This window comes from Cricetulus griseus, chromosome 3, assembly GCF_003668045.3.
Source record: "Cricetulus griseus strain 17A/GY chromosome 3, alternate assembly CriGri-PICRH-1.0, whole genome shotgun sequence".
In the NCBI taxonomy this organism is placed as follows: Eukaryota; Metazoa; Chordata; class Mammalia; order Rodentia; family Cricetidae; genus Cricetulus; species Cricetulus griseus.
Window position 1 is genome coordinate 70179913 of NC_048596.1, and position 25869 is coordinate 70205781.

A 25869-nucleotide genomic window follows, 5' to 3' on the forward strand; every position below is an offset into this window, starting at 1 on the left:
TGAGTCAATGTCTGTCACTGGACCTGAAATTCATGGATTTGGCTAGAATGTCTGGCCAGCTATCTTCAGGGATTGACCTGTCTCCACCCTCCAGCACTGGGGTTACACCACCTCGCCTGACTTCTGCATGAGTAATGGAGATTCCAGCTTAGGTCTTCAGGCTTCCGCAGCATGAACTCCACTTTATGCTTCTACTCTCTTTTAATTCTCACAGTGAACCTTGTGGTAGGAATGGCCATGACCCATCGTTGACATGGGAGGAACCAGGCTTAGAGTAATGACATTACAAGGCCACCCAGAACAAGGCTGTGTGTCTGCAGAATCTACGTTCTTCCCCAGCCCACAGGAATGAAGGGATGTTTGTAACATTTCTGTTTGTTCCGCAGACCTGGTGAGGCCATCATGGCAAACCCAGGACCAGAATACCCTCCCTCATGTCATAAGGGCTCAGCTCTCACACTCACAACACAGTATCCGTTTCACTGGTGCACCTGAAGGAACTTTTTGTTATTTTCTCTAGAAAGAATCACTGCTTGGGCTTCTGAGCTAAGTCCTTACAGTCCACGAAGTGTTGTTAAACAGTAAGACACATTCCTCAACTGCCACCTAGCAACACTCAGTTGTAGGACAGAAAGACATTTTTTTTTTCTTCAGGCCTTCTAAAAACTTTAGCCATTGCCTCCACCCATGTTAAAATGAAATGTCAGCCTTGAATCCAAAATACACAAGGAGTGACACCCTTGAAGGTAGCTTTCTGTCCAAAAGTTCAAAAAATCCTGTGGTCACTGGGTTTTCCTTGTGGACATGTAAAGTCCACACCACACTGTTTATCCTGTGTTGCTCCAACAGGAGGACAACACCAAGGTGTTGACCTAGCTCCCACAGGGACAAGGTGCTCTTGTTCTTGAACTCAGCCCAGTCTAAACTTCAAATCTATCTTGAGTAAATAGAAGGCAGAAGCCATACTGTCTTCCTTGGCAGACAAAAAGCTTTCTCCAGGAAACAGAATCATGTGTTCATGTGATATCAGGGCAAGGATGGAAAACGAAACATCTGAGGAGTGACGACAGTGCTCCCGGGTCTGGCAGCACTGAGGTGAAGAAGGTCTCCATGCATTCTCCATAGTGGTAATGCATACATGTCATCTTCTGCTAAACAATAAACAGAGAAAGCCTATTGGGCAGCTGTAGCCTAGACAGTTAAAGTCTTCCAAATCCTTCGTGCACTGTGTCAGTTCAAGCAGCTCCCTGGAGCTGGGAGGTAGACAATCAGCCTTGGGGTTTTGGTGCCATCTTCTTTTAATTGGAATTGATATCATGACTTTGAGCTTGCTAGGTAAAGACAGTATCATAGAGCTATGCCATCCTCATTTTTCAAAGTTCCTCGGAATAAGTCAATGTGAAACCAAGATAGGGGTGGCACATGAGCAGAAATGTTCTGTGGGTGACAGGTCACTGAGTATGTTGCTAAAATACAGATGCTCACTAAGCAGGCCTGAGGTAATGCCTGAAACACTGAATTTCTACAAGAGCCCAGGAGGTGCTCCTACTCTAAGGAGTCATGTCTTAGGCATCAGAATCCTGACCTGTGGCTCTACAGGGAGCAGTTTGCCCCCTCAGAGACTTTGGGAGGATGTGTGCAAATATGTACATGCATGTACAGGTAGAGACCAAATGTCAACCCAGGTGTTATTCCCTGGGTGCTGTTCATTTTGTTTTAAATTATTATTATTATTATTATTATTATTATTATTATTATTATTATTATTTTGAGACAAGTTTCTTTGGGTAGCCTTGGCTATCCTAGAACTTGCTTTGTAGACCAGGCTGGCCTTGAACTCAGAGATCTACCTGCCTCTGTTTCCCAAGTGTTTGGATTAAGGGCATGCACCACCACCACCTGGATATTCTTATTATTTTTAGTATGTGTATATATGTGTGTATGTATATGTATGTAGGTATGTGCACATGAACGCAAGTGACCTTGGAAGCCAGAGGCAGCAGATCCACTCAGAACCAGAATTATAGGTTGAGGTAGTTTGAATGTAATTGGCCCCCATAATCTTACAGGGAATGGCCCTGTTAGGAAGTGAGGCTTTGTTGGTTATGGCTTTATTGGAGGAAGTGTGGCACCATGGGGGCATGCTTTGAGGTCTCCTATGCTCAGAATACTGCCCAGTATCTCAGTCAACTTCTTGTTGCCTCCAAAATATAGGACTCTCGGCTATCACTCCAGGACCATGTCTGCCTGCATACTGCCATGTTCCCCACCTTGATGATAATGGAGTGAACCTCTGAAACTGTAATCGAGCCATCTCAGTTAAATGTTTTCATTTATAAGAGTTGCCATAGTCATGGTGTCTCTTCACAGCAATAAAAACCCTAATTAAGACATAGGTGATTGTGAGCTGGCTGATGTGGGTGTTAGGAACTGAACTTGGGTTCTCTAGAAGAGTATTAAGTGCTTTTAACCATTTGACCATCTCTCCAGCCCTGTTCATTTTGGTTTTGGACCTAGAGATCACCAACTAGGCTAGGCTGGCTGGCCAGTCAGCTCTAGGAATCAGTGTTGATCAGGCTATCTCTGCCTTCCCAGTGCTGAGATTATAAACTTTTCACATGGGTGCTGGGAATCAAACTTAGGTCTTCAGGCTTTCACAGAATTTGCTATCTCCCCAGGTCCTTGAAAACATTTTGCCTGTCATAATTTGGGGGATGATACTAACATCTCATACTACCACCACCCTTCTCTGACTAAGAGAGCCTCTCACAACAGTTAGCCCAGCCCAAAATGTCAACAATGCTGAAGGTGAGAGACTTTGCCCACAGCACCCAGACTAAGCCCTTTGGTAGGAAGCCCCCAGTGTGAATGGCTAGATAAGTGAACAACTTCTAGTCATAATGATGTCACTGTTTGTTGAACTAGCTTGGTCAACAGGTTTCTTCTTGATGGAAGATCCAGACACACCTATATCTGCTATGCAAGAGACACCATCCTGCAAGCATCAGTTAAGGGCCTACTGTGTGTAATTAGTTGTGCTAAAGATTAGGGGTCCAGCATAGTCCTTGCCCCTGGAAGGCTCACTCTCCCACAGTGACATGCATCCCCAGAGCTTTGCCTGGCCCAGCCCTGAGCAAACCCGTCCCACATGCCATGACACTGAATCCTCACAAGGTAGGTACCACTTTTATAGCTATTTTATAGTTGAGGAAACAAACCACAAAGAGACTAAGAGGCAACCTCCCAACTGTGAATAAGTGACAGACTTGAACCCAGATCTGTCCAGCTCAAATACCCAAGCTCTTTGACCAAGGATGAAATGTCAGTCAACAAACCAGGGCATGGTTGTCCCTGCCTTCTAATTGGAGCCAAGCTGCAGAAAAAGACTCTCTCTGCTTGGGCAAGGATTAAGGGGATTTCTGGGTAGTTGGATAAGTGGGAAGTCTGCACAGGAGCCTCACCTGTCTTAAAGCAGAATGTGGTCCCCTCAGGGCCCAGGAGTAGAGGAGGGACAAGGCAGGTAGAAGGGTCAGCAAAATCTGAGGGCAGAGGGATGGGGAGATGGCTTGATGGCTTAGAGCACTTTCTGTACAACCATAAGGACCAGTTTGCATCCTAGCACCCATGTAACAAGACAGGAGTAGGTGTGCATGTGTCTGCAACCCCAGCACTGTGGGAGGCAAAGATAGGAAGATTTCTCAGACCTGTGGGTTGTGAGTTATAGGTTCATGAAGAGACCCTGTCTCAAAGGAATAAGGTAGGGTGATAGAGGACACTCAGTACCTTCCTCTGGCCTCCACATATGCATATATACCATGTACATACATCACATTTTCTGTGTGTGTGTGTGTGTCTGTCTGTCTGTCTCTGACTCTCTTTGTGCCTGTCTGTCTGTCTCTGCTTCTCTGTCTCTCTGTGTGTGCCTCTGTCTGTCTCTCTCAAAACACACACACACACACACACACACACACACACACACACACACACAAAGGATGAGCATATGTAGCTCTGGCCAGCATCTCAGACCCACTAAGCTCCTATTTGCAAGTACCTTCAAGTCTGAACATACCTCCACATTTGTGCATTTCTCTACACTGTTATAACCAAGGGACTTAGAAGAAAAAACATAAATGATATTGGTTAGGCTTTAAAGTCAGTGGCCAGTTTTCCTATTTGCATCATCCCTAGTTCCCACAAACAAAAATGCAAAGGAAAAAAATTCCAAAAGCAAAGATTTTCCCCATCTGAGGCCATTTCTAGGTTTCATTTGTCCAGAATTCCTGCCACAGACATGAAACTAATAGGTGTGAACACTGGTTGCAGGTGGGGCTTGGTGGTTTCTCCTCTTCAGGCAAAACCAAATCAAGCCCTGCAATGACCTTTGAGAAACAGCACAGTATCTCTGAGGGCTCCACAGCCCCACTAACTGCTCACAGAGAAACTTAAGCCAGCTAGTCCTGTCCTCTGAGGTTTCCTCAGTGGGCTGCTTGCAGCCCAGGAGATGAAGCTCAAGTTTCAGCAGATCCTTTCCCTGGTGGGCTGTAAGCGAGACTCTGCTCCCCTGTCGACATTCCACATACTCCCCACATCACTGTGAATTAGAGAATCTGCATGTGTGTCAGTCCTGCTTGCCTGCGATCCTTTCCCACAAAAGCTCCTAGACAAGCAGAGAGCCAGCTGCACAGCAGGGCGACTCCAGCCTACTTACTTTACAAAAGGCCAGAGTAAACCTGCAAGAGCAGCTTCCCAGGAAACAATCCAAGGTCAAGATTACCGTGGATAAACTACCAGTCCTTCCACAAGACAATCCAGAATATAGGCTCCTATGGTGCTCCCTGGGGGTGCTCCCTGTGCTGCGAAGGAGTGGCCTTCTTGCTGCAGTGTCTGCAGGGCTGATGCTAAAGAATCATATTCAATGACCACTGGGTAAGTGATCCCCTGAAAGGCTCAGAGAAGTCATATACCCTCTCTGGGTTGCAAGTCTCTTAACTGTAAAACGAGGAGACTGAAGGTCTCTAGAGATCCTCCTAGCTTTACTGTGAATGGCTGAGCCAGGCATGAAATGGCTTCCATCACAAAGGCTAGCATTCTTACTACCAGATTCAGGAGCCAGAGAGGAGTTCTCAAGATATCCTCCATAGATGGCCTAGGTCTGAGATCCCAAGCCCAGGCTTGGCATTCCCACCCTCCCTCAAATCCTGTCTGCCAGCTCTAGACATGAGTTATTTTCTACCCACTGCTTGGTCATCTGCCAGGTGTCCAGCAGGCAGCAGGGCCAGATACTTTCCACTTCCCTGTCTCTAGGAGGCCTGGGTGGGCTGGCAGCCCTGAACATCCCATCAAGACGGTTAAGGCACTCAGGGCGCACTTCCCACTGCTGTGCGCTGGCTCACCCACTAATGTTAGCTTGTAGCCTTTTGCAACCTTCCTTGGTGAGAGGTTAACCCCAAAGCCCTGGTTTCCACAAGGAAGAGAATGCTTTCTTCATGAATGCCAGCTGGTTTGACCTTGTCTCCAATACAATCTTGCAATCCTGAGAGCTGGGGCTACAGGATGGGGTGTGGGGGGGGGGGAGTGGAAGGGAATTGGCACATTCCAGGGGATGCAGAGCAGACACATAAAAACTTCGGCAAGTTCCCACTGGCCACTGTGTAAAAACAGTCGTTACTACTTTGCTCATGTACCTTAATAGTATTATCATCCATCCAAATGATGATGATGATAAAAAAATATTATTGATGAAAATAACCCCTACTAGTTAGGGGTTTACTACAGGTCACACAGGGACTCTGACAGGCTTTTTATATGTTCTATTTTTCCGTTCTATTTTATTCATTTATTGTGTAATGTGCCTGTGTGCCTGTGTGCCTATGTGTGTGATTGAGTGTGGAGACCACGGGACAATTTGCAAGTGTCAGCTCTTTCCTTGAACTATGTGGGTCTTGGTAAGGAGGTGTGGCAGCAAGAGCCTTTACCCTGTGACCCATCTCACTGGCCCCAATAAATGTCTATTTTTATATAATCTCCATAGTAGTTCTCTGAGGTCACAGGTATTACACATTGTTCTAGATGAGGAAACAGGCCTTAAGAACTTGTGTAAGGTTGAAGAGGCCAGCAGCAGACCTGGTTGCCTCCAAATTTGCCTGATAGCCAGCTGTGTTTAATTATTCAGTAGACACTTAGGGAGTCACACAGAGTATCGGGTGCTAGGTAACCAAGAGCTAGGCCCTGCAAGCCTAAGTTCCTTAAGAAATATGAATGTGGCAAATCCTTTTGGCTAGAGGCCAAGACCCACTGTCTATCCACATAACCATGACTAGACTAAGAGCTAAGGACCCTGACATCTAGCTTCCCAACCTGTGTGGAAGGCCAACCTGCAGCCTAGGCAGGTAGATGTGCTATCCCTTTTAGAGGGCACCCGGGGAACAGATAGATAACCAGGGACAGCCTGACTTCTCAGCCAAGACCTAGGCTAGGCATCAGAAAACCACATGCACCATCCAGACGCAGTGAGACAACTTGCCTATGCATTTGACTGTCTATCCCACATCCTTCTAAGGGGAGGGGCCTGTGCCCAGTGTACCCTGCATGCCCATCTCAGTGCTTCCCTGATGAGACAGACACTGCCTTCTCGTTCTCAGCATACAGCCTGGTGCACGCACACTCACCAGGTAACTGCTGAGTCAGCTGTGGGAATGCTGCTGTCCACAGATGCTCACAGCTCAGGGTTTTTGTCCACATAGCCTGCAGGAGCTGATGGCCTCTACTCTGTTATAGCCACAGTTTGCTGTGAGCTGACGTTGGGCCGTGTGCTTTTTGTCTTGCTCAGTTGCTTCCCATTCCAACACTCCTTTCTTACCAAGAGAGATAACCAGTCTGTTCCCCTGCAAACTCACTGCAATTTGGTGCTTTCCTGTCACCTCCCAACACACAAGGGTGGGAGCTGAGAGTGAGAGCTGAGCCTGCCTCTGAGTCTGATTTCCTCAAAAGTGTCTTGTCCTGGACCTTCCCCTGCACTTGCCCTGCTACCTGGAGCACCTGCAGCATGCTTGCTATCCTCCTCAGAGATGGGGAACCAGCCCTGAGAAGTCAGCGCTCACCTAAGCCACATGCACTTTCTGCAGAGGATGGCTGTACCCATCTCCTGATATTTTTATCCCAACCCCCTCATGTTGACCTCGAAAAATGAGAGCCATTAAGCAAAGCAGTAACCAGACCCGTTCCAGCGCCTTCTCTGCAAACAGAAAAATGTGTTTGGCATCTATGTGTGACTCAATGGACTGCTAAAGTATTTAACAACAGATAACTGAGAAGCATTAAGGAAGAAAGGGCATGGTGGATCACTTTTGTAATCCAAGCCCTTGGAAGGCTGAGGTAGTAGGATTCCCATGAGTTTGAGAGTAGCCTGGGATATACAGTGAGTCCCGAAAGAATGAGATCTATCAGAAAGAAAGGAAGGAATGAGGGAGGGAGGGGGGGAGGGGGAGGGAGGGAGGGAGGGAGGGAGGGAGGGAGGGGAGAAGGAAGGGAGAAAGAAAGAGAGAGAAGGAGGGAGAAGGAAGGGAACAAGAAGGGTGAGGGTGTAGGGGGAGGAAGAAATGAGGAAAAAGAAAACAAAAGTCAACATTAAGATGCTGTGAGCTGGGGCCAATTAATCCTGCACATTAAGCCTTTTATTAAGCCTTTTTCGACCCTTGCAGTTTCTCAGGACAAGAATGTCACAGAAACTGTAACTCAAAAACAGCACCACTGCTCATCCTGACTCCTCCTGGATCCAGCAAGAAGAGCCCTGACAGATGCAGCTACTAGGAGATGTATAGGCAGAGAGGGTCCCTTCTAAGTGCTGCTGTTTGGTGTCAGCTGCCCTGATGACCTGGGGCTGCCTTATGATGCCAACAATTCAGAGTCAAGCAGGTCTGCAGGCTTGAGTGTGTGGTCAGCAAGCAAAGCCAAGACCTCAGGCCCAGCATACATCTTAGATCAGTTCGTTAAGACCCTTCTTGCTGGCCTGCATGACTGGGTAATAGTACCATAAACACATCTCAGACTCTACCTTATAGCCTCACATTCCCAGGGTGAGATGTGGCTCAGAGGTGGGTTGCCTGCCTAGCATGCATGAGGAGGCCCTGGTCTTCACCACTAACAGAAATAGGCATCAGGAGGGAAGTTGTAGCAAGGGGTAGTGAGGAAGAAGAATCTAGAACCTGAGCACCAATAGGTGTGTGAGAAATTCCCAGAGCTTCCCTCACAGAACCCACTCCAGCTCCAGTGGTGAAGACTGAGCTCTTTTACAGCTGTGGCAAAACTGTGGACTTCGGGCTGCCTCAGACAGAAGCCTCCAGCCCCATTAAACCAAGCTAACAATCTGGGTCCTCACTGGCACTATCCCCAATTTTTTTTTAGGTAGTTCAAATTAGGAACAAGCTTGTTTCACATGTCAATCCCTTCTCCCTCTTCCTCCCTTCCTCCCACCCCTCCCCCACCCCCACAATACCCAATTTTTAAGATTTATTTATTTTTATTTTGTGTGGATGAGTGTTTTTTACCAGCATGTATGTATGTATGTGCACTATGTGCATGCCTGGTGCCCCACTGAAGATAAAAGAGGGAGTCAAATCCCATGGAACTAGAGTTACAGATGGTTGTGAGCCACCTCATGGCTTCTGGGAACTAACCCAGCAAGTGCTCTTAACCACTAAGCCATCTCTCCAGATCCCAACACTAGCTTCATTACAAAAATACAAAAACCACTCAAGGCTAGTGGCTACTGTATTGGTTAGGGAGACATAGAACATTCCATCATTACAGAAGTCTTCAATGGACATGCAGATTTGAAGATTCTCACCTTCCCAACAATCCACTGGGTGATGGCCAGTATTTTTAAATATACCCTTGAGATCTAAAGAGATTTCCTAGAAGGTTCTAGTCCTAGCTCTCTGACCACATTACCTATTGGAGCCTCCATTTCTCCCCTAAAGAGCAGAGGGACACCCAGAATCTCACTGTGGGTTGAGAAGACACACAGGGTGAAGCTGGGTATGAAGGCGCTTCTATCCTGAGAGGGAAATAAAGGAATTTACATAGAGAACTTAGCTGTCATTGACATGGTGTCTCACTTCATCCTAACCACAACACAAATCTCACTGTGTGGCCCTGTGATGGTAAATAGGTTCAGAAAGGATGACAACAGTTCCTACAGTTACAGAACTTGAACCTGACCTAGAACTTGCATTCTACCAATACCTAGGTCTTTGTGAGCCTACTCATGCAGTCTTCTCTGGAAAGTCTAGAGGGGGTGTTTAGGTGATTGGTATTAGCAGGAAGACTAAGTTCAACCCATGCATGCAGAAGAAACACCATATTAGGTGCTAAAATAGCCAGAGGCCAGTTCTAGCCCTACACCACAGGCTTTCCCTATTTGGAGCCTCAGTTTCCTCCTATTAATATAAGGCCTGACAAGAGTGTTCCCAGTTTTATTCTAGGTAGTCTATAAGACATCTGTTTCCCAAACCTTCCTCCTGAATCAGGCCCAAGTTCCAGCCTGAGCGTAGCTTCCCCTGTTGACAATAATGAAAGGCTGCAAGAGGAGCTATGTCAGCCTGGCCACATGCAATTTGGGAAATGATCACCTTGCCCTGACACCAGCTCTGGCCTTTCCAGAGGAGAAGCTGTCATTCCTGCACTGTGTCCAGGTATAGTGTGGGCAGAGGCCGCAGCAGAGGGGCTACAAAGAGGGAATGACTGTTGGTCAAGATAATGGTGTTCCTACCACAGCCCCTACGAACAGAGGCCAGCCTCTGAGGAGACTGGGCACCTCATGAAGAGACTTGGTGCCTTTTCAAAGGACATATTCATCTCTTAGGAAATTGGTCTCAACTGTGGAACACAAAAGCTTCCAAACATGAAGGCTACATGTTGAAGGGCATCTGGACTCTTCTAGGGCTGTTCCCAGTGACTGAGGAGCTGCTACATTTTGATTGCTGTTCGAAGTCCATGGAGGTGCTCCTTGTGGGCGGGGAGGGGTGAGTGGAGGCCCACTGGGAAGATAGCAACAGAGGCATCTGACTAGAGACAGATTTGGTTCTTACTCTTGGGGGCCCCTGTTCCTCCAGGTGAGTAGCAGCTGCCCTTTGTAAAAAAAAAAAAAGTTCCCGCTGTACATCAGGCCTTGTCCTGAAAGCATCCGACTCCAACCAGGAAGGTATTGTTTTTACTGCCCTACCTTATAGCTGTGGAAATGGAGGATTAAACAGTCAGGCAGCTCATCTAAGGCTGACAGCACAGATGAAGGGAGTAGGTCTACCTTCGGAACAGTCTATCATGTTAGAAGAACACTGCTATAAAAATCAAAGCTGCGGCGCCCGTGCATGTGACTGTTGTCCTTGCACCCTGCTGAGGAAACCGTGTTGGGAAACAGTTTCCTTTTCCTTAATTTGCACAGCTATGGCATCCTCTTACTGTGTTCTTAAACTTGAAAACCTAGTGTCACTGCTGGTAATTTTAGAAGGGACGAAGAGAGAAGGAAGAATCCGAGACCATGTGGGAAGATCGTGTGGGAGGGAAGAGAAGAAAATGTCCGGTGTGGCTTCTTAGGTCCCGCGGGGCTTCTTCCTTGGCAAGCAGTCAGCTGTCTCTCTCAGCTCTTCCCTCAACTTTTCAACCCAGCGGTCCTTTGTGATTAGCCTTGGTCTATGCAGAGCCTATGCATCTGGGAAGAGCTGAGAGAGACAGCTGACTGCTTGGTCCTGAATTCAATTCCCAGCAACCACATAGTGGCTCACAACCTTCTATAATGAGATCTGGTGCCCTTTTCTGGTGTGCAAACATACATGGAGGCAGAATGTGTATTCATAATAAATAAATGAATCTTTAAAAAAATGTTAGTTTATGTCAAGCAAGACCTGTGGGCTATGGGTGGGGGGTAAGAAAGCGTTCTTTCTCAGCCCATATGATATTTTAGGGTGGTGAGGAGATGGAGTATTTTAGGATGCCATGGTGTTGATGATATAGTGGTGAGCACAGCTGCCTTCCAAGATATTTTAGCTTGCAAAACTTTCATTTCTGGAAAACAGAAGTTGGCAGATTTGAGCCTCAACTCGGGTGTATAGGCAGAGATCCCAGGAATCATCTCCACACTGAAGAGGTTTGTTTGGTAGTTGAGCTCCTCATACTAGGAAAGCCAATCACAAAGCCACAGGAGCCTGACCCACCAAGCACCACAGTACACCAGTGTGGCACTGGAGTCAGCAATCTCCTTCTGCCCTCTGGTGAAGCAGGCACACTTGCTGCCATTATCATCCTACAGACAAATTGAGGTTTTTGTGTGACCAGTGAGGAGTAAAGAAGGGAATGAAGTCAGAGTTTTGGCCTTAACTTTTGTCACACAGCTTCTGTCAGCATCCACTCACCCTCTCCCAGAGACAGATGCCTGTTTCGACCTTTACATGCAATGCCTATAGCCCCAGTCATGTGTGCTCTGGCCTTGGCAGAAGTTTCTCAGGGCCATATATACTCTCTGAGGTACCCAGATTTGCAGGAAGAAACATTCTCCTCATTTGTGGTAAATCAATAGGCATGAGCTTGCTAGGCAGTGAGACAGGAACTTTTAGGGTCATATTGGAAGGTGCAACCTTCTGGATCAAGTATGGAGAGAGTTAGAGTGGTATACAATAGCATCCAAGATAGCAGCCACTGGCCCTATGTGGCTACTGAGCGTTGACTATTTCAGGTCCCTATTGAGATATGCTGTGAGTGTTTACTACAAAGACTCAGTATGAAAAAACAAGAATCTAGCATATCAATAAAATATTAAGGTAAATTTCCCCTGTGTGTATTTAGATTTTTAATGTGGCTATTAGAAAATATAAGATTACCTTTGTAGTGTGTGTCACATTCCTATTGGACAGAGCTGGTTCATGTCTTTCCAGAGACCTCTGATTGTCCCTTAAGCCCATAGGGTCTATTTACTCAGATGCTGTCTTCTTTGAAAGAGACAAGGGACAGGGACCAAAGGTCACTCCTCTTGGCAGGTTGGAGAGTTCTTTCCAGGAGCTTCAATTGATAGTGGGCTGCAATAGAAGTCTCTTTCCCCCAAGAGCCCAAGCACAAACCAGGCCAACTCTCTACCATTCTGTTGTCTTTCAAGGGCCAAAGGAAAGATGGTTATGAAGCCAAGTGATCTACAAAGTATGAACTCCACACATGTAAAGCCCACAAATGTAATTATTTCATTTTATTTTAATATTTTATTTTCTATGTGTGAGTATTTTGTTTGTACATATGTATGTGCACTGCCTGTGTGCCAGGTGCCTGAAGAAGCCAGAAGAGGGTGCCAGATCCCCTGGAACTTGGGGTAGAGCTAGGTGTAAGTCATCATGCAGGTTCTAGGAACCAAACCTGGGTCCTCTGCAAGAGCAGCAAATGCTCTTAATCACTGAGCCATCTCTCTCCAGGCCTCCCCATGTAATTTTTAAAATTCAAGCCTCATAAAAGATGCAAAAAAGAAAGTAAACTAATTTTGATAATGTTTTCACACCCCCAAATTCTAGATATTATTATTTCACAGATATGCAGCATAAAAACAAACTAATGATATATTTTCACTCTTTTTTAAAACATACTAGATCATCAACATGTGATGTACTACCTTAAACACACACACACACACACACACACACACACACACACACACACACACACACATCACATGATAGATGGCAGCTGCCACATTGGACTAAGAAGGTCTAGACCATGTCAAAGTCTCATGGACATGAGGAGGACATGACAGCACCTGAGACGCATGGCTGTGAAGACTGGAATCAATCACCCTGTGCTGACTGCTGAGGCCTAGATCTACAAAGAGTTTTGATAACAAGGGGGCAGAAACCTAAATATTTCAATAGGTGAACTTATTCTCCAATTTAAATAACAGTAACAAGTGGTGTGATTATAATCTTTTTTTCTTTTTTTAAAAAATGTATTCATTCTGAAAAAATAAAATAAAAAAATTAAAGATGGAAAAAAATTTATTCATTATGTTTACAGTGTTCTGCCTGCACACCAGAAAAGGGCATCAGATCTCATTATAGATGGTTGTGAGCCACCACCATGTGATTGTTGGAAATTGGACTGAGGACCTGTGGAAGAGGAGCCAGTGATCTTAACCCCTGAGCCATCACTCCAGCTCTCAGTCTCTCTCTCTCTGTCTCTGTCTCTGTCTCTGTCTCTCTCTCTCTGGCTTATTGAAACAGGACCTCCCTGTGTAGCCTTGGCTGTTCTGGAACTCACTCTGTAGATCAGGCTGGCCTCAAACTCACAGAGCTTTGCCTGCCTCTGCCTCCTGAGTGCTGGGATTCAAGTCATGAGCTACCACTGCCCATCAATTGTATTTTTTTTAAGATTTATTGTTACTTTCAAGTGTGTGTGTGTGTGTGTGTGTGTGTGTGTGTGGTATGAATGTTGGTGTGGGTATGTGGGTGTGTGTATGTGAGTGCAGGTACCCTTAGAGGCCAGAAGGAGTCAGAGCTCTTAGAGCTGGAGTTACAGGTAGTTGTGAGCCATCCCTCCCCTACCTCCAGGTGGTGTTCTGGGAACAGAACTCAGGTCCTATGTATGGGCTCCTAACTAGGGAGCCACTTCTCCAGCTCTTTCTTTTCTTTTTAGATTTCCTATACTTCACAAATGTTGCAGTAAAAAGCAAAACCCCTTCATTTGTAATGTTTACTTAGAAAATATAATTTTAAATTCTTAAGTGATTAAAACAATGAGCCATGAACTATTTATGGGACTACTCTGTGTCTGGTCCCGAGCTTCCCCAGGAAGATGATCCCATTCCTGTGAATGCTGAGAAGGAAGATGTTGATACAGTCTTTCATGGAACAGAAGAGATTTCCTGGCTACACAGATATTTTTCCTATACCTAAAGTTGGAATGCAAGTGATACATGCCAGTTAGTGCTGCAGGCATATGTTCACATAAGATCTGTTTGGACAGCCTGGGCCACATGTGCTGGCCCAGTCATGGGAGCTGTCCTTGTGGGGCAGCAGAGGCAGCTGGGAGCTGGGGGAAGTGTTGAGACTCGAAAAACAGGTGACCATGCATTCTTTCAGCATGTGAAAATATGAATCAAATAATTTGCAAAACACCCACAGCTGTTGGTAGGAGGAATGGCACAGGTACTAATTTAGACTCTTAAGGCACATTCTCTCTCTCTCTCTCTCTCTCTCTCTCTCTCTCTCTCTCTCTCTCTCTGTGTGTGTGTGTGTGTGTGTATGTGTGTGAGACACACACACACATACACACACAGCACTTCAATAACCAAAGGTCTAGTTTATTCAGCAATGTTTTTGCACCAAGTCATGTCCACAATGCCTCCCTACCCACTAAGGATGAATTTAAACAGTAGTTTCTGTAAGACCACAGGCAACATTCACTTGGTGTAGAGCAAGGGGTAAGGACTGAGTGACAGGGTTCAATTTGCTGTCCACCTTCCTTATCTGAAGATCTCAGCTTCTGCTGTGATGAGCTACTCTTGCAGTGTTGACCAGTGTTGTCATCCAAAGGCATCAAACTAGATTAGTGGGTGCCTATGCTAAGGACAGAGGGGACTAAGGTGTGATACCTAGGGGCTATAGGGCTTATTTGGAGTGTGTGTGTGTGTGTGTGTGTGTGTGTGTGTGTGTGTGTGTGTGTGTGTGTGTGACAGAGCTCTGAAATTGATTATAGCCTTCACCATAGAACTCTAAACATACTAAGACTTGTGTGTGTGTGTGTGTGTGTGTGTGTGTGTGTGTGTGTATCTTGTGTCTGTGTATGGGCATGTGCATCTAGACTTAAAATGAGTGAATTATATGCTGTGCGAATTGTAGCTTAGTGGAGTTGTTTTGTTTTTCAAGGTAAAAAGCTCAGACATGAAAGCAAACATCCCTTTGGCAGCAATGCTACTTTGAGTCATTGCAGGCACTACTGAAGTGCACATGGTACCTCCCCCCACACACTTGAGACAAGATCTCAAATGAAGCTCAGACCCAACTCATGATTCTCCTGCCTCAGCTTCCTATATGTTGGCACCACCAGTGTGTCTCACCATTCCCAGCTGCCTCTCCTATACAACAGCTCATACAGGAAACTGCTCTCAGCCTAAGTGTGGTGGTGTATGTCTAACAACCCCAGCGTTTGGGAAGCAGGGAGAGAGGGTTAGGAATTCAAAGTCATCCTCAACTTCTTACTGAATTTAAGGCTAGCATGGATTCCTTGAGACACTCTCAAATAGACAAGCACTGCTATCCTTCGTGAACTCAACAATGTATCTAAGGAAGGTGCCACAGGCTCCCAAAGCCTCTGTGTCACTGACCTTTCTGGTCCTCCTGACTCTTTGGCCTCTGGTGGAAAGACTTGAGGAGCATATGTCTCAGGAACTGAAGATAAGGTGGCTGAGCCAGGCCCTGGGCTCTTTCTGAGATGAGGAAAGAAATAGATTGCTAGGATCAGATAGTTGGAAAGTGCTACCTCTTCCCTAAACCCTATTTTCAAAAGCACATTTCCCAGTAAAGATTAAGTGGCCACTATACCAGCATCCCCAGGAAGAAGAGATCTTTAGGCAGCAACGGGCTTGGAGCTGTTTTGAATCACATAGGGTCCCTTCCCCTAAACAATTCCACATTTGAAAGCAGCTGTGACTGCACCCCAGAGAACATGACCTCCTGAAGCCTATCACCCAATCACACACAGCCAGCCAAGGTTTCCCCCCTTTCCAGCGCTTTTAGATAAGCTTAAGCACACAAGGAAAGGAACAAGACATGTCAACTAAATAGTTCCCATACCTCCAGTCAACCCTCTCACACTTTTCAGAATCCTAGCATATCCAGACAGAGTAAGTGGGACCACTTAACCCTTTAGATACAGGAAATCTAGCCTCCTGAGCATCACACACTGATTCACTAACGTTAGGGTAGGGATCATATTAGATCTGAAGCTATGGGCATTGCACCTAACTAAGTACCTGTCAGTGTGGAGTTCTTCTGGAGCCAAGAGGTGCAGCTTCATGACTTTGCTTCCATCAGGCTCTGGAGCTGAAGAGACACTCGTCTTCCCACACCCTGCTGGAGCAGGGAGCTGAGGCCCCAACTGTTCCTTGGCCTGATGGTATCCGGCCTGGCTGTCCCCTTGAAGGGTGGCTGTGTCTTCCATTGTCTCAGCCCTGTTGGAGCATCCTGGGTCCTGATAGCTCCCAGGCAGTGCTGAGTCACCTGCCACAGCAGGAAGCATCCTTGTAGTACCTGTTTCAAGGAGGTCACCAGACACACATGCACACATCTCAGCTGTGCTTGGTGTGATGTCACCTGCTGCTGCCTCAGTAGCTCTCACCATTTTGCTGGGCCCCAGAGGAGTAGCCAACACTTCTCCAGCCAGCGGTTCGGGGGTATCCTGGTAGCCCAGCACATTTTGCATTTCTGCAGGACTGACAGCAACTTCCGGCCTTCTTCCACCGCCAAGTGTGGCAGAGATCTGTGGATCACTGTTAGATTCAGGCACAGTCAAAAGACTTTCGTGAGAAGAGCCCTCCGGGGCACAGGTGGGTCCTGGTAGATTACTTGAGCCCTTGGTGTGAGCGAGGTCCCAGGTACCATCTCCTCTGTGTTGACTGTTGCTGGCCAGTGTTTCTAGGTGCTCTTTTCTAGAAGGTTCTTCTGTGTGGCTGTGGGGAACCACAGGAAACCTGGGAGCTCTTTCTGCTGGTACCATCTCAACAGCTAGAGAGGAGGGAAGACCCAATGCTGATTCCTGCCTGCTTTTTCCCTGCTGTGAACGAGCCTGAGCTCCCTGGTCAGGCTCCCCAGTCCCCTCTAGCCTCTCACTTGCCACCATCAATGGGTCACAGGTCACCTCAGCCACAATACTGGCACCTGGAAGGTTCTCCTCCAAGGCTGTCTTGGCCAGACCCACCAGCTTCTCTGGTGCTGGATCCTGGGGAACCAGATGAGAAATCTCAGCCTCAACAATCAACTCTTGCTTCTTCTCTACCTGGAGTCCAGCAGGAAGTACAGGGAGATAGGCAGCAGCCACTCCTTGAGCCCCATCTAGAAGCTTCTCTGGGTTTAGTGATATCCCTGGGCCCTCAACCAGAAAATTCCTTGAAGCTCCTGCCTTTTCACCAGATATACTCTGGGGCCGATTGGCAACCAGGGCTCCAAGCACAGACTGCTCAAAGATCTTGGTGATGTGCTCTCTGAAGTCAGGAAGCCCCGTAATTATGCTGGTCTGCTTGGAACTTGCACCCTCACTACCTGACACACCAGCCTTCAGATCTGGGGTGAGTTCTACTGTCCTCTTCCTGCTGCCCCCTGTCTCTCCTGCTGCATCCCCACTGACAGGGGATGCTGCAACCTCAGAGGGCCTGGCATTTGTTTCTGGAGCTGCAACTCCATGCATCTCTCTTGTCATCTGCTCATTTTTGTCCAGGTAAGTCATCCTGTCCAGGTAGGGCATGAGATTCACAGGTCCCTCAGTGGTTCCAGCTTGAGGTCTACCACTACCAGCCCCGGCTGCAGAGATTTTCCCACCTGAAGTTCCCGGTTGCAAGAGTGTGGTGAAGGAGACATCTGATACCTTTCCAGGAGTGTCATTTTCCAAAACAGGTGGGAGCTCCTTTATGGGGCAGGGACTTTCATGAGGTGCTCTGGGGCCCTCAGAGGAAACGGTGCTCATGCTACCATCTCCTGCGACCTCCCTGGCAGTGCTGTTGATATGTAGGTAAGGGGCATCAGGCAGAGTCTCTTTAGGTGGTCCAGCCGGCAGCAGCCTCGGTGGGTCTGAAACAGTGCCGGGTGCCAGAATGTCCTTTGTACTTCCAGGAATCCTATCTGATTCTCCAGCTGGCAGCAAGGCATCCCGGCAGCTGGGCTCAAGCTGTTCAAGCTGGCACAGCTCAGTCAGGGTGGAGGTGTAAGCTTCTTTCCCAGACATGAGGCACTGCTCCGCCTGAAAGAAGCCACCATGTAGAGCAGCTTGTGGTCCCTCTGAAGCCTGCTGCATCCCAGGGTCTCCTTGGCTGGTGTCAACATTCACCTCCGCAGATCCACCATCTTGCTCCTCTGCACTCGGAAAACTTCCAAGAGGTCCCTGTGCTTCTGCACCTAAGGTGGCCGGCTGCTCCATTTCCAGCTGTGGGCACGACTCTTCCTGGCTTTCATCACAGGCCTCACTCTCTAGTGCACCCCGGGTGGGTGTGACTCTGGGGCTGGTAGGCACTGGGGCTGGAGAACAGTGTGCTGTATCCAGGAGAGCTACTGAGTCAGGTGGACAAGGCGGAGCCTCCACTATGTCTCTACTTGCCCCCTCTGTCTTACCCAAGCCTTGAGGCAGGGGCGGTATATCACCTGCTTCAGAAACGCCTGAGTCCCCACAACATGCTTCTTCACGCTGGCTGCCTGCTTTCAAAGCATCAGCCAGTTCCTGTTGGGACTTGCTCAGCCCCTGCCGGATGCAGCAACTGTCCTTTCCATCCAAGTTTCCTGTAAGAGAGGTGTTTTCTGCAGGATGCAGGATCTCTGATGGCTGACTGCCACCGCCTGTGCCTTCTTGTTCATTTACCCCTAGTGCAGGCAACGTCTGTCCCAGTGAGGTTGATGGGTCTGACTCCTCTGATGGTGCCTTTCCGAGATCTGTATCCCTGGGTGATGAATTTGGAGTACTGCACGGGCTGCCTTGGGGTGGAAGTTCTGAAGCCTGTTCCTTTCCTCTAGGAGTGGGCAAGCTCACACCTACCCAAGGCTCCCCTTCCATGGGCACTAGAATTGGGGAAGGATTTGCACCCTGCTTCTTCAGACCTGGGCCACTTGGACAAGGCCCTTGCCCATTTGTAGATGATTGGGCCTTCTCATGGAGAATAGCAAAGGTGGATGCTCCCGGGTCCAGTTGGGATGGCTGGAGCGGGTTCTCAGAAGGTGGTGAGAGGCTGTTCTCTGGGCAGGACAGCTTTTCCTGACAATCTTGTTCTAGACTGAGCATCACAAGGCCGTGGCCCATTGTTGAGCTCCTCCCACTGCTGAAAGGTAACACATCAGTATGGACTTCTTGTCCAGGTTCAACCTTCTCCAGCCCACAAGGTTGGCCTGGGCACACCAGCAAGCCTTCCCCATCACAGCTGTAGGGCCTCTGCAAGGGCGAGTGGCTCTTCTTTATTTCCAATATATTCTCCACCTCCCCAGCTCTGGACACCTCCTCCACTGCTGGAGCAGACAGGAAATCTGATTTCTCAGAGTCTAAAGCAGGAAGTGACTCTGTTGTTCCCAATTCTCCCCTGTCCTGAAGCATGCTGGGGCTTTTGGTCTGAGATTCTGAACTTTCCCAGATGGCTTCTTGGAGAGGAAAGTGCTCACCGGTTCCGTCTGATACTGAGGACAGGATGGGGCCCTCCTCAGAGAGTTTGTGCAGTGAGGTGCATGCGTCAGATATGTGGGATTCAGCAACCACCCGCCCCACCGCCTCTGCTGACCCAGTGTGGAGCCCATCCTCGTGGTCAGCAACTGCCTGTCTAGGTGGCTGTGCTGAGTCTGATTTGGGAGAGCCACTATGTGGCTTTGAGTCATCTTTGTCAGACTCCAGATGGAACTTGCTGTGAAAGGCCTGGGACCTCTCTTCCTCACCGTTCACAGACTGGGTTTCATCAAGGGCTCTGGTGGCTTCTTGCTGCCTCTGAGGGTTGTTTCCAGGTGATCTGCTTTTCTTGACAACCACAACTCTATTTTCAGTATTCTTGGGGGCCTTACGACCATCAGTTGGTCCTACTGACTGTCTAGAACTTTCATTTGAAACCCCATGAGACAAAGTTGGCGGCAACAGCCCTTCTAGGACTGTATCATTTTGCCCCTGCAAGAAAGGGGCAGGGACCCCTTGGAGACTACCTTCTGGTTGTTGTTGTGTTCTTCCCAGATCTGATGCAGGCTTCAGCCCCACCACCCCCATATCTACCTGTCCTGTGGCCAGATCTGCAGAAACTGGCATCTTAGCCTCACAACCTGACTCGTTGGCCAAGCTGGCTTCTTCTGAGGTGACAGAATTCCAAGCCGCCGGGTGTACAGTGGGACTCGAAGCTGTATGTGTTTCCTTTGTTCTAGCGAATGGAGGGGCCTCAGCGCTCCCAAGCAAGCTCCTGTCTGGTTGGCTGCCTGATGCCACACAGACAACTTGCTGGGGCTCAGTTCCTGATGGCCCTGTCTGTGGTTGACTCTGAAAATTGCTGGTGTCTTGTTGAGTCTCCTTCCAGGAATCACTGTCTCCTGGTGCTGTGACAAAACCTAGTGGGGCTAAGGGCAGTTCTGCCTGTGGCAGATGCATTTCTACTTTCTGCTGGCAGTGTTCCTGGGAGCCAGTGTTTGTCCCAGCTCCAGGCTTAGTCCCCGAGTTGCTTTTAGAAGGATGGCCACCTCCAAGAAATTCCAGGTTCTTGGCTGAATATGTAGGTAGCACCTCCACTCTACTTCCTTCTTTGTCAGATGATTTTAGGCCTGGATCTTGTGGGACCATGGCCTCAAGTTTTGGGGGCGACTCTTCTAGGACATCTGAGCTTTCCATTGCCAGTTGGGTGGCAGCAGGGGCCTTAGTGGCAGACTCTGGGGGCAAGTAGTCATTTACATCCTCTTTCTCTTGGGACTCAAAACCACCAGGCCAGTCACCTTCACCACATAGCTGCTCTGTCCTTGACTCCCGGGGAGGCACTAGGGAAATTTCTGGCAATTGGCCAGTGCAACTGGAAGATGAGTTCTGTCCTTCTTTCTTCAGTTCTTCATTTTCTTCACCACTAGGGGCTGTGGCAACCATTGTGTGCTTTGTGAAGCCATCCCCTTCAAGAGTAGATGTTGCTAAGGCATCCCCTTGGATACTGGGGGAGGCTTCCCTTCTAGGGTGATGAGTAAGGGTACCATCTTCAGGTGTTGCTTCTGAGCTTGCCAAGCAGCCTTCTGGGGGACACTCAGTGAAGGGCATGGAGGCTGAGGAGCACGCCTGTTCCCAGGGCAGTGATGAGCTGGGCAGTGGAGAACCTTCTGGCACCCTGGATCCCTGAGGGTGCTTCCCTGGCTCAGTCACCTCTGGGGACACAGTACATGGATCCAGACTGGCAGTACTCTCAGAAGCAGAGCAGGAGCCTCCTAGGCCAGTGCTGCCAACAATGAAAACATGGATTGCTTCATTGCTTCTCACAGATGCCAAAGACAGAGCCACATACAGGCAGAATGACCCCAACCTGACCCCTACAAAAGGCTACTGGGAGCCTCCACCAAAAACAAATTGACCCCAATGGGAGCCCCCAGCTCCCTCCTCCCATAATAATTATACATGCCCTTGTTTCTTAAAAAAAAAAAAAAAAAAAAAAAAAACAATGCAGGAAGTCTTAACACTCAGGTGTGGGGCTCTCCATGCAGGTCAGTAGTGAGCAGGGAAATATGGAAACTCATTGAAAATAATAAAAAAGGCAGGAAACCCAGGAAAGCATGCGCGCTCACACACACACATGTAGGTACACATGCACACCAGAGGACAACCTTCAGTGTTGGTCCAGAATCTTTTAGCTGTTTTTCTCCTGTGTACTCCAGGGGGAGTCTCCTGTCTTTGCTTTCCATCTTCCCTTTTATTTGCATGGACTTACAGATGATTGTACTACGTTTCTGGCTTTTGTGGGGGTTGCTGGGGTTTGAACTCAGGTCCTCATGCTTGCCCAGCAGGTACTTTTATCTGTTGAACCATCTCTCCAGCCCCAGTGCCTCATTTTTCTGAGACAGAATTTCACAGGCCTGGAGCTTGCTGAGCAAGCAGGCTAGGCTGGCCGGCCATTGAGCCCCAGGGATGGGTCTCTCTCTCTGGGTCCCCATTACTTGTATTATAAGCATACCTCATAATCCTGCGTTTTTTAAAATGTGGATTCTGGGGATTTAACTCAGGCCCTCATTCTTGACAGGCAAACACTTGTCTCAGTTTTACAGGAAGGCTTTAATACATTAAACAAACAAATAAGTATGTAGAGTGGGTCGGGGTGAACAAGTTCTGGATAATTACAAGATGTCCCAAGCATTTCTGGGATCATTCTGTATTTGGGGAAAAGGCATAAGTTAGAAAAACTGTGATTTTTTAGAAACTCACAACTACCTGCAACTCCAGCTTCAAAATATCCAACACAGTTTAGAAAACTGTGAGGGTCATTCTTTTGTTTGTTTGATTTTTAAGACAGCTCTGGCTGTCCTGGAACTCACTATGTAGACCAAGCTGGCCCTGAACTTGCAGAGACCAGACTCCCTTTGCCTCCCCAGTGTTGTGACTAAAGGCATGTGTCACCATACCCTTGAAAATCTTCTTGAATATAGTTGATTCTTCAATTTTTAGTACAATGAGAGGAATTTCTCCACTGATCAGCATATATCACCTGAGAGCTGAAATACCTTCATACCCATGTTTGTCCTAACTTGAATATGCTTACCTAGGCAATGTGTGAGGGAAAAAAGTTATTATGACACACACTCAGAGAACTGGGAGGAACTTGGCTCAGAATTAGGACACTGCCATCACTTATCAACCCTCCAGTTATTGTAACACAGGTCACTGCATGCTATATTTGCATATGTTGCTCAGTTCTCTATTGTTTTAAGTGAATATTGTTTTATTTTATTTTTATGGTTTGAGACAGGGTCTCATGTAGTCTAGCTAGGTTGGAACTCGTATCTTAAGGCTGACCTTACATTTTTGATTCTCTTGCCTCCACCTCGCAAATACTGGGATTACAGGTGTGTACCACCATACCAAGCTGCATTTTAATCTTATAAACAATGTATGACTGACGCAAAATTGTGAAAACATGCTTGTGTGCTTACTGCTTGCAATGGTCTAGTCACCTCCCTTTCTGGTTTCCTATACTGTTTCTTGGGATGCGGTTTTGTCATTTATATCACTGTGATTCTATGTATTTTCTATGATTATATATTTTCTGGTAGCAAGAGAAGTTACTTAAGTCAAAGTTAACAGTTTTTCTAAAGCTATAAATTTTTATTTTAAATATTTTATTTTTAATTATGTGTATGTGTGGGTGGGTGGGTAGGTATGTGTATGTACACAGTGCCCATGGAGGCCAGAAGAGGTTGTGAGCCATCTGTCATGGGTGTAGGGAATGGAAGTCAGGTCTTCTATAAGAGCTGTATCCACATTTAATTGCTGAGCTATCTTCCCAGCTCCATCTAGGATTTTAAAAAGTCATTTTCTTTAAAGTTATTTTAAGGAAAATATAGCAAAGAAAGCTTATAGAACCTTCGATGACTATTACATGCTCACACCTATAGACCCTCTGTATTCAGAGGGAGGTTTCTATTCTCCACACCCAATAAAACATTTCCCACACTGGGCAACACACATGCTCTCATACATGCAGGATGCATAGGATGGAAAAGTGGCATGCATTCCTATTACAAATTACAAGGTCAGAGCTGGGGCAATGGCTCAGTGGAGAGCTTGTTTGCTAAGCAAGCAAGAGTTTGGATCCCCAGCACCCACGTGGAGCCAGGCATTGTAATGCAACCCAGCACTGGAAGGAGTGAGAATCTTGTAGATCTCAGGGGCTCACTGGCCAACCAGTCTAACCGAAACAGCAGTTCCAAGTCCAGTGAGAGACCCCCAAAATAAGGTGGAAAATTGTCTGGAAGAAAGCTAGGAATGCAAGGGTTTGTTTGTTTGTTTGTTTGTTTGTTTTGGCTTTGGTTTTGTTTTGGTTTTTGGTTTTTTGAGACAGGATTTCTCTGTGTAACTTTGGATCCTGTCCTGGAACTCACTCTGTAGACCAGGCTGGCCTCAAACTCACAGAAATCTGCTTGCCTCTGCCTCCTGAATGCTGGAATTAAAGGCTTGCTTGCACCACCACTGCTTTTGTAATGATTTAGAGTGTTGGTTTTGTTTTTATTGTGTCTGATAAGATAGGTACAGATATCTAATTTTTCTTCAATTATTTTAATAAAATAAAATAAATTAAAAAAATAAAGTGGAAAGCAATAGAAGACTATCAATGCCAAACTTACCCTCCAAACTCACACATCCATGTGCACACACACATGTTAAATACACATGTACACACACATCCGTGTGTTCACACATGGCATACACAATCCATGTGCACACACATAACATGCACCCTACCCACCAACTCCACCAATTTATAAATATGTGCTCTAGACTGATCCGTATGTCGCCCCCTCCCCCAAATCTGTGTTGATGCCCTAGGCTCCAATATAACTATTTGAAGATTAGGAGGAAAAGTTAAATGAGATCATGGGGTGGATGCCTAATCCAACAGGACTGGTGTCCTTATGTAGAGAGACAGAGACAGCAGGGGTGTACACACACAAAGGAGAGCCACATGAGGACAGAGTGAGAAGATTAATTCTGCAAGCCAGGAAGAGAAACTTCACCAGAAACCAGCCCTACAGCACCTTGCCCTGGACTTTCAGCAGCCAGCACTGTGAGAAAAATAGTCCGTTGTTTAAGCTGGCAGTCTGTGGTAGCCTCCCATGGCAGCCCAAGTAGACGAATAAAACAAGCATATGAGCACTATTGTATGGGAATCTATTGTCTTTTCTTTTCAGTGTTTTTGAGGTTTCAGTCTTTCCCACATAACAAGTTGAGAAACAGGAATGGATGGAATGGTGTCAGTGCTTGGCATAGACTATCTCATTAAACCCAGTAAGCAGTAGACACAATGGGTGTTACCACCGCTATTTGCAGATGAGAACACAGAACAGGGAGGCTGAGCTTGAATCTTGGTTGGACATCTTCCTACTCTTTTGGCACACTGCCTGAAAGAACAAAACCTTCCAGGGAGAGAGGAGACTCTGTACCTCACCCATTGCAGCCTCTCTGCCAAGCCAGTCACCTTGGCGTGGGACATTATCTATAGCCTTCCTGGAGGTATGTACATCCCATTACCATGGCAGCCATCCTTGCCTAAATGCCAATTCCTGCATATAAGACGAGGGATGGGTACCTAAGGACCCACGAGGGAGCAGGCTACAGTTTTAAGTGACTCACCATTTTCTCACACAAAAGCAATGCCGGCAAAGAGTAGAGAAAAAGGAGGGTAAGAGACATACATCACTCCAGTGTATATGTGGTCACCCTGATGGCCATGGAGACAGCTGGACCAGCCCTGGGAAGATGTGCAAAACTGCCTAGAGTTTGAGTAAATCATGTGGACTTGGCCTTCTAGAGAGTACTCATCAGGGAGTCAAAACTTATCAGCTAGATGGACTGTTCCCATCACTGCTGTGGCCCCACCTGGAGGCTCCTCCTTTTAGCAGGGATTTTACATTTCAGTATGATCTATCCATGAATGGGGCCAAACAGTTTAGCAGAGGATGAGACTAATAGAATGTTCCTGTATATGTTGGCTATAAGCTTGAGAACTGCAGGAGCAGGCCCTTCAAACTCCCTCTATCCCACTGGAAATGACACAAAGCCATTTCCATGGCTGGCTGCCTTCCAGCAGGAACTGCCAGTGAAGGGGAGCCCATGGCTTCCCTTCAGGCTGATTGAAGTCATTACCATTTGAGAAAGGCTGATAAAAGCACCATTTTGGCATTCTATAAACATACTCGTTCTTATCAGAGAGCAACCAGGAATGAATCTCCCACTAACACACAGCAACTCCCTCTGAATAAGAGACCAGAGGTGGTCTGTTTAGCAGAAGGCTAGGACCAGGGATCTCTTTGATTACCCATCAGAAGCAATTCTTAATGTCAGATTAAAGCCGCTCACCAGAAGCAGATTTGCCTAAGGGCAGGAGAAATTCTAAGAACTGCTGAGGGCTCTACATTAATTAAGCTGATGCAAGTCCTGTTA

The 25869-nt window shown here is 47.2% G+C and overlaps 1 protein-coding gene across 1 annotated transcript in view; it reads right to left on the reverse strand.

Moving 5' to 3' along the window:
- LOC100754572 (transforming acidic coiled-coil-containing protein 2) overlaps window positions 1-20820 on the reverse strand; it is a 139800-nt gene extending 118980 nt beyond the window's left edge. The window contains exon 1 of the mRNA XM_035441612.1: window positions 16001-20820. Within this exon, the coding sequence (XP_035297503.1) occupies window positions 16001-20820 (4820 nt within the window). The remainder of the gene's footprint in view (window positions 1-16000) is intronic.
- Between the last annotated feature and the right edge of the window lie 5049 nt (window positions 20821-25869).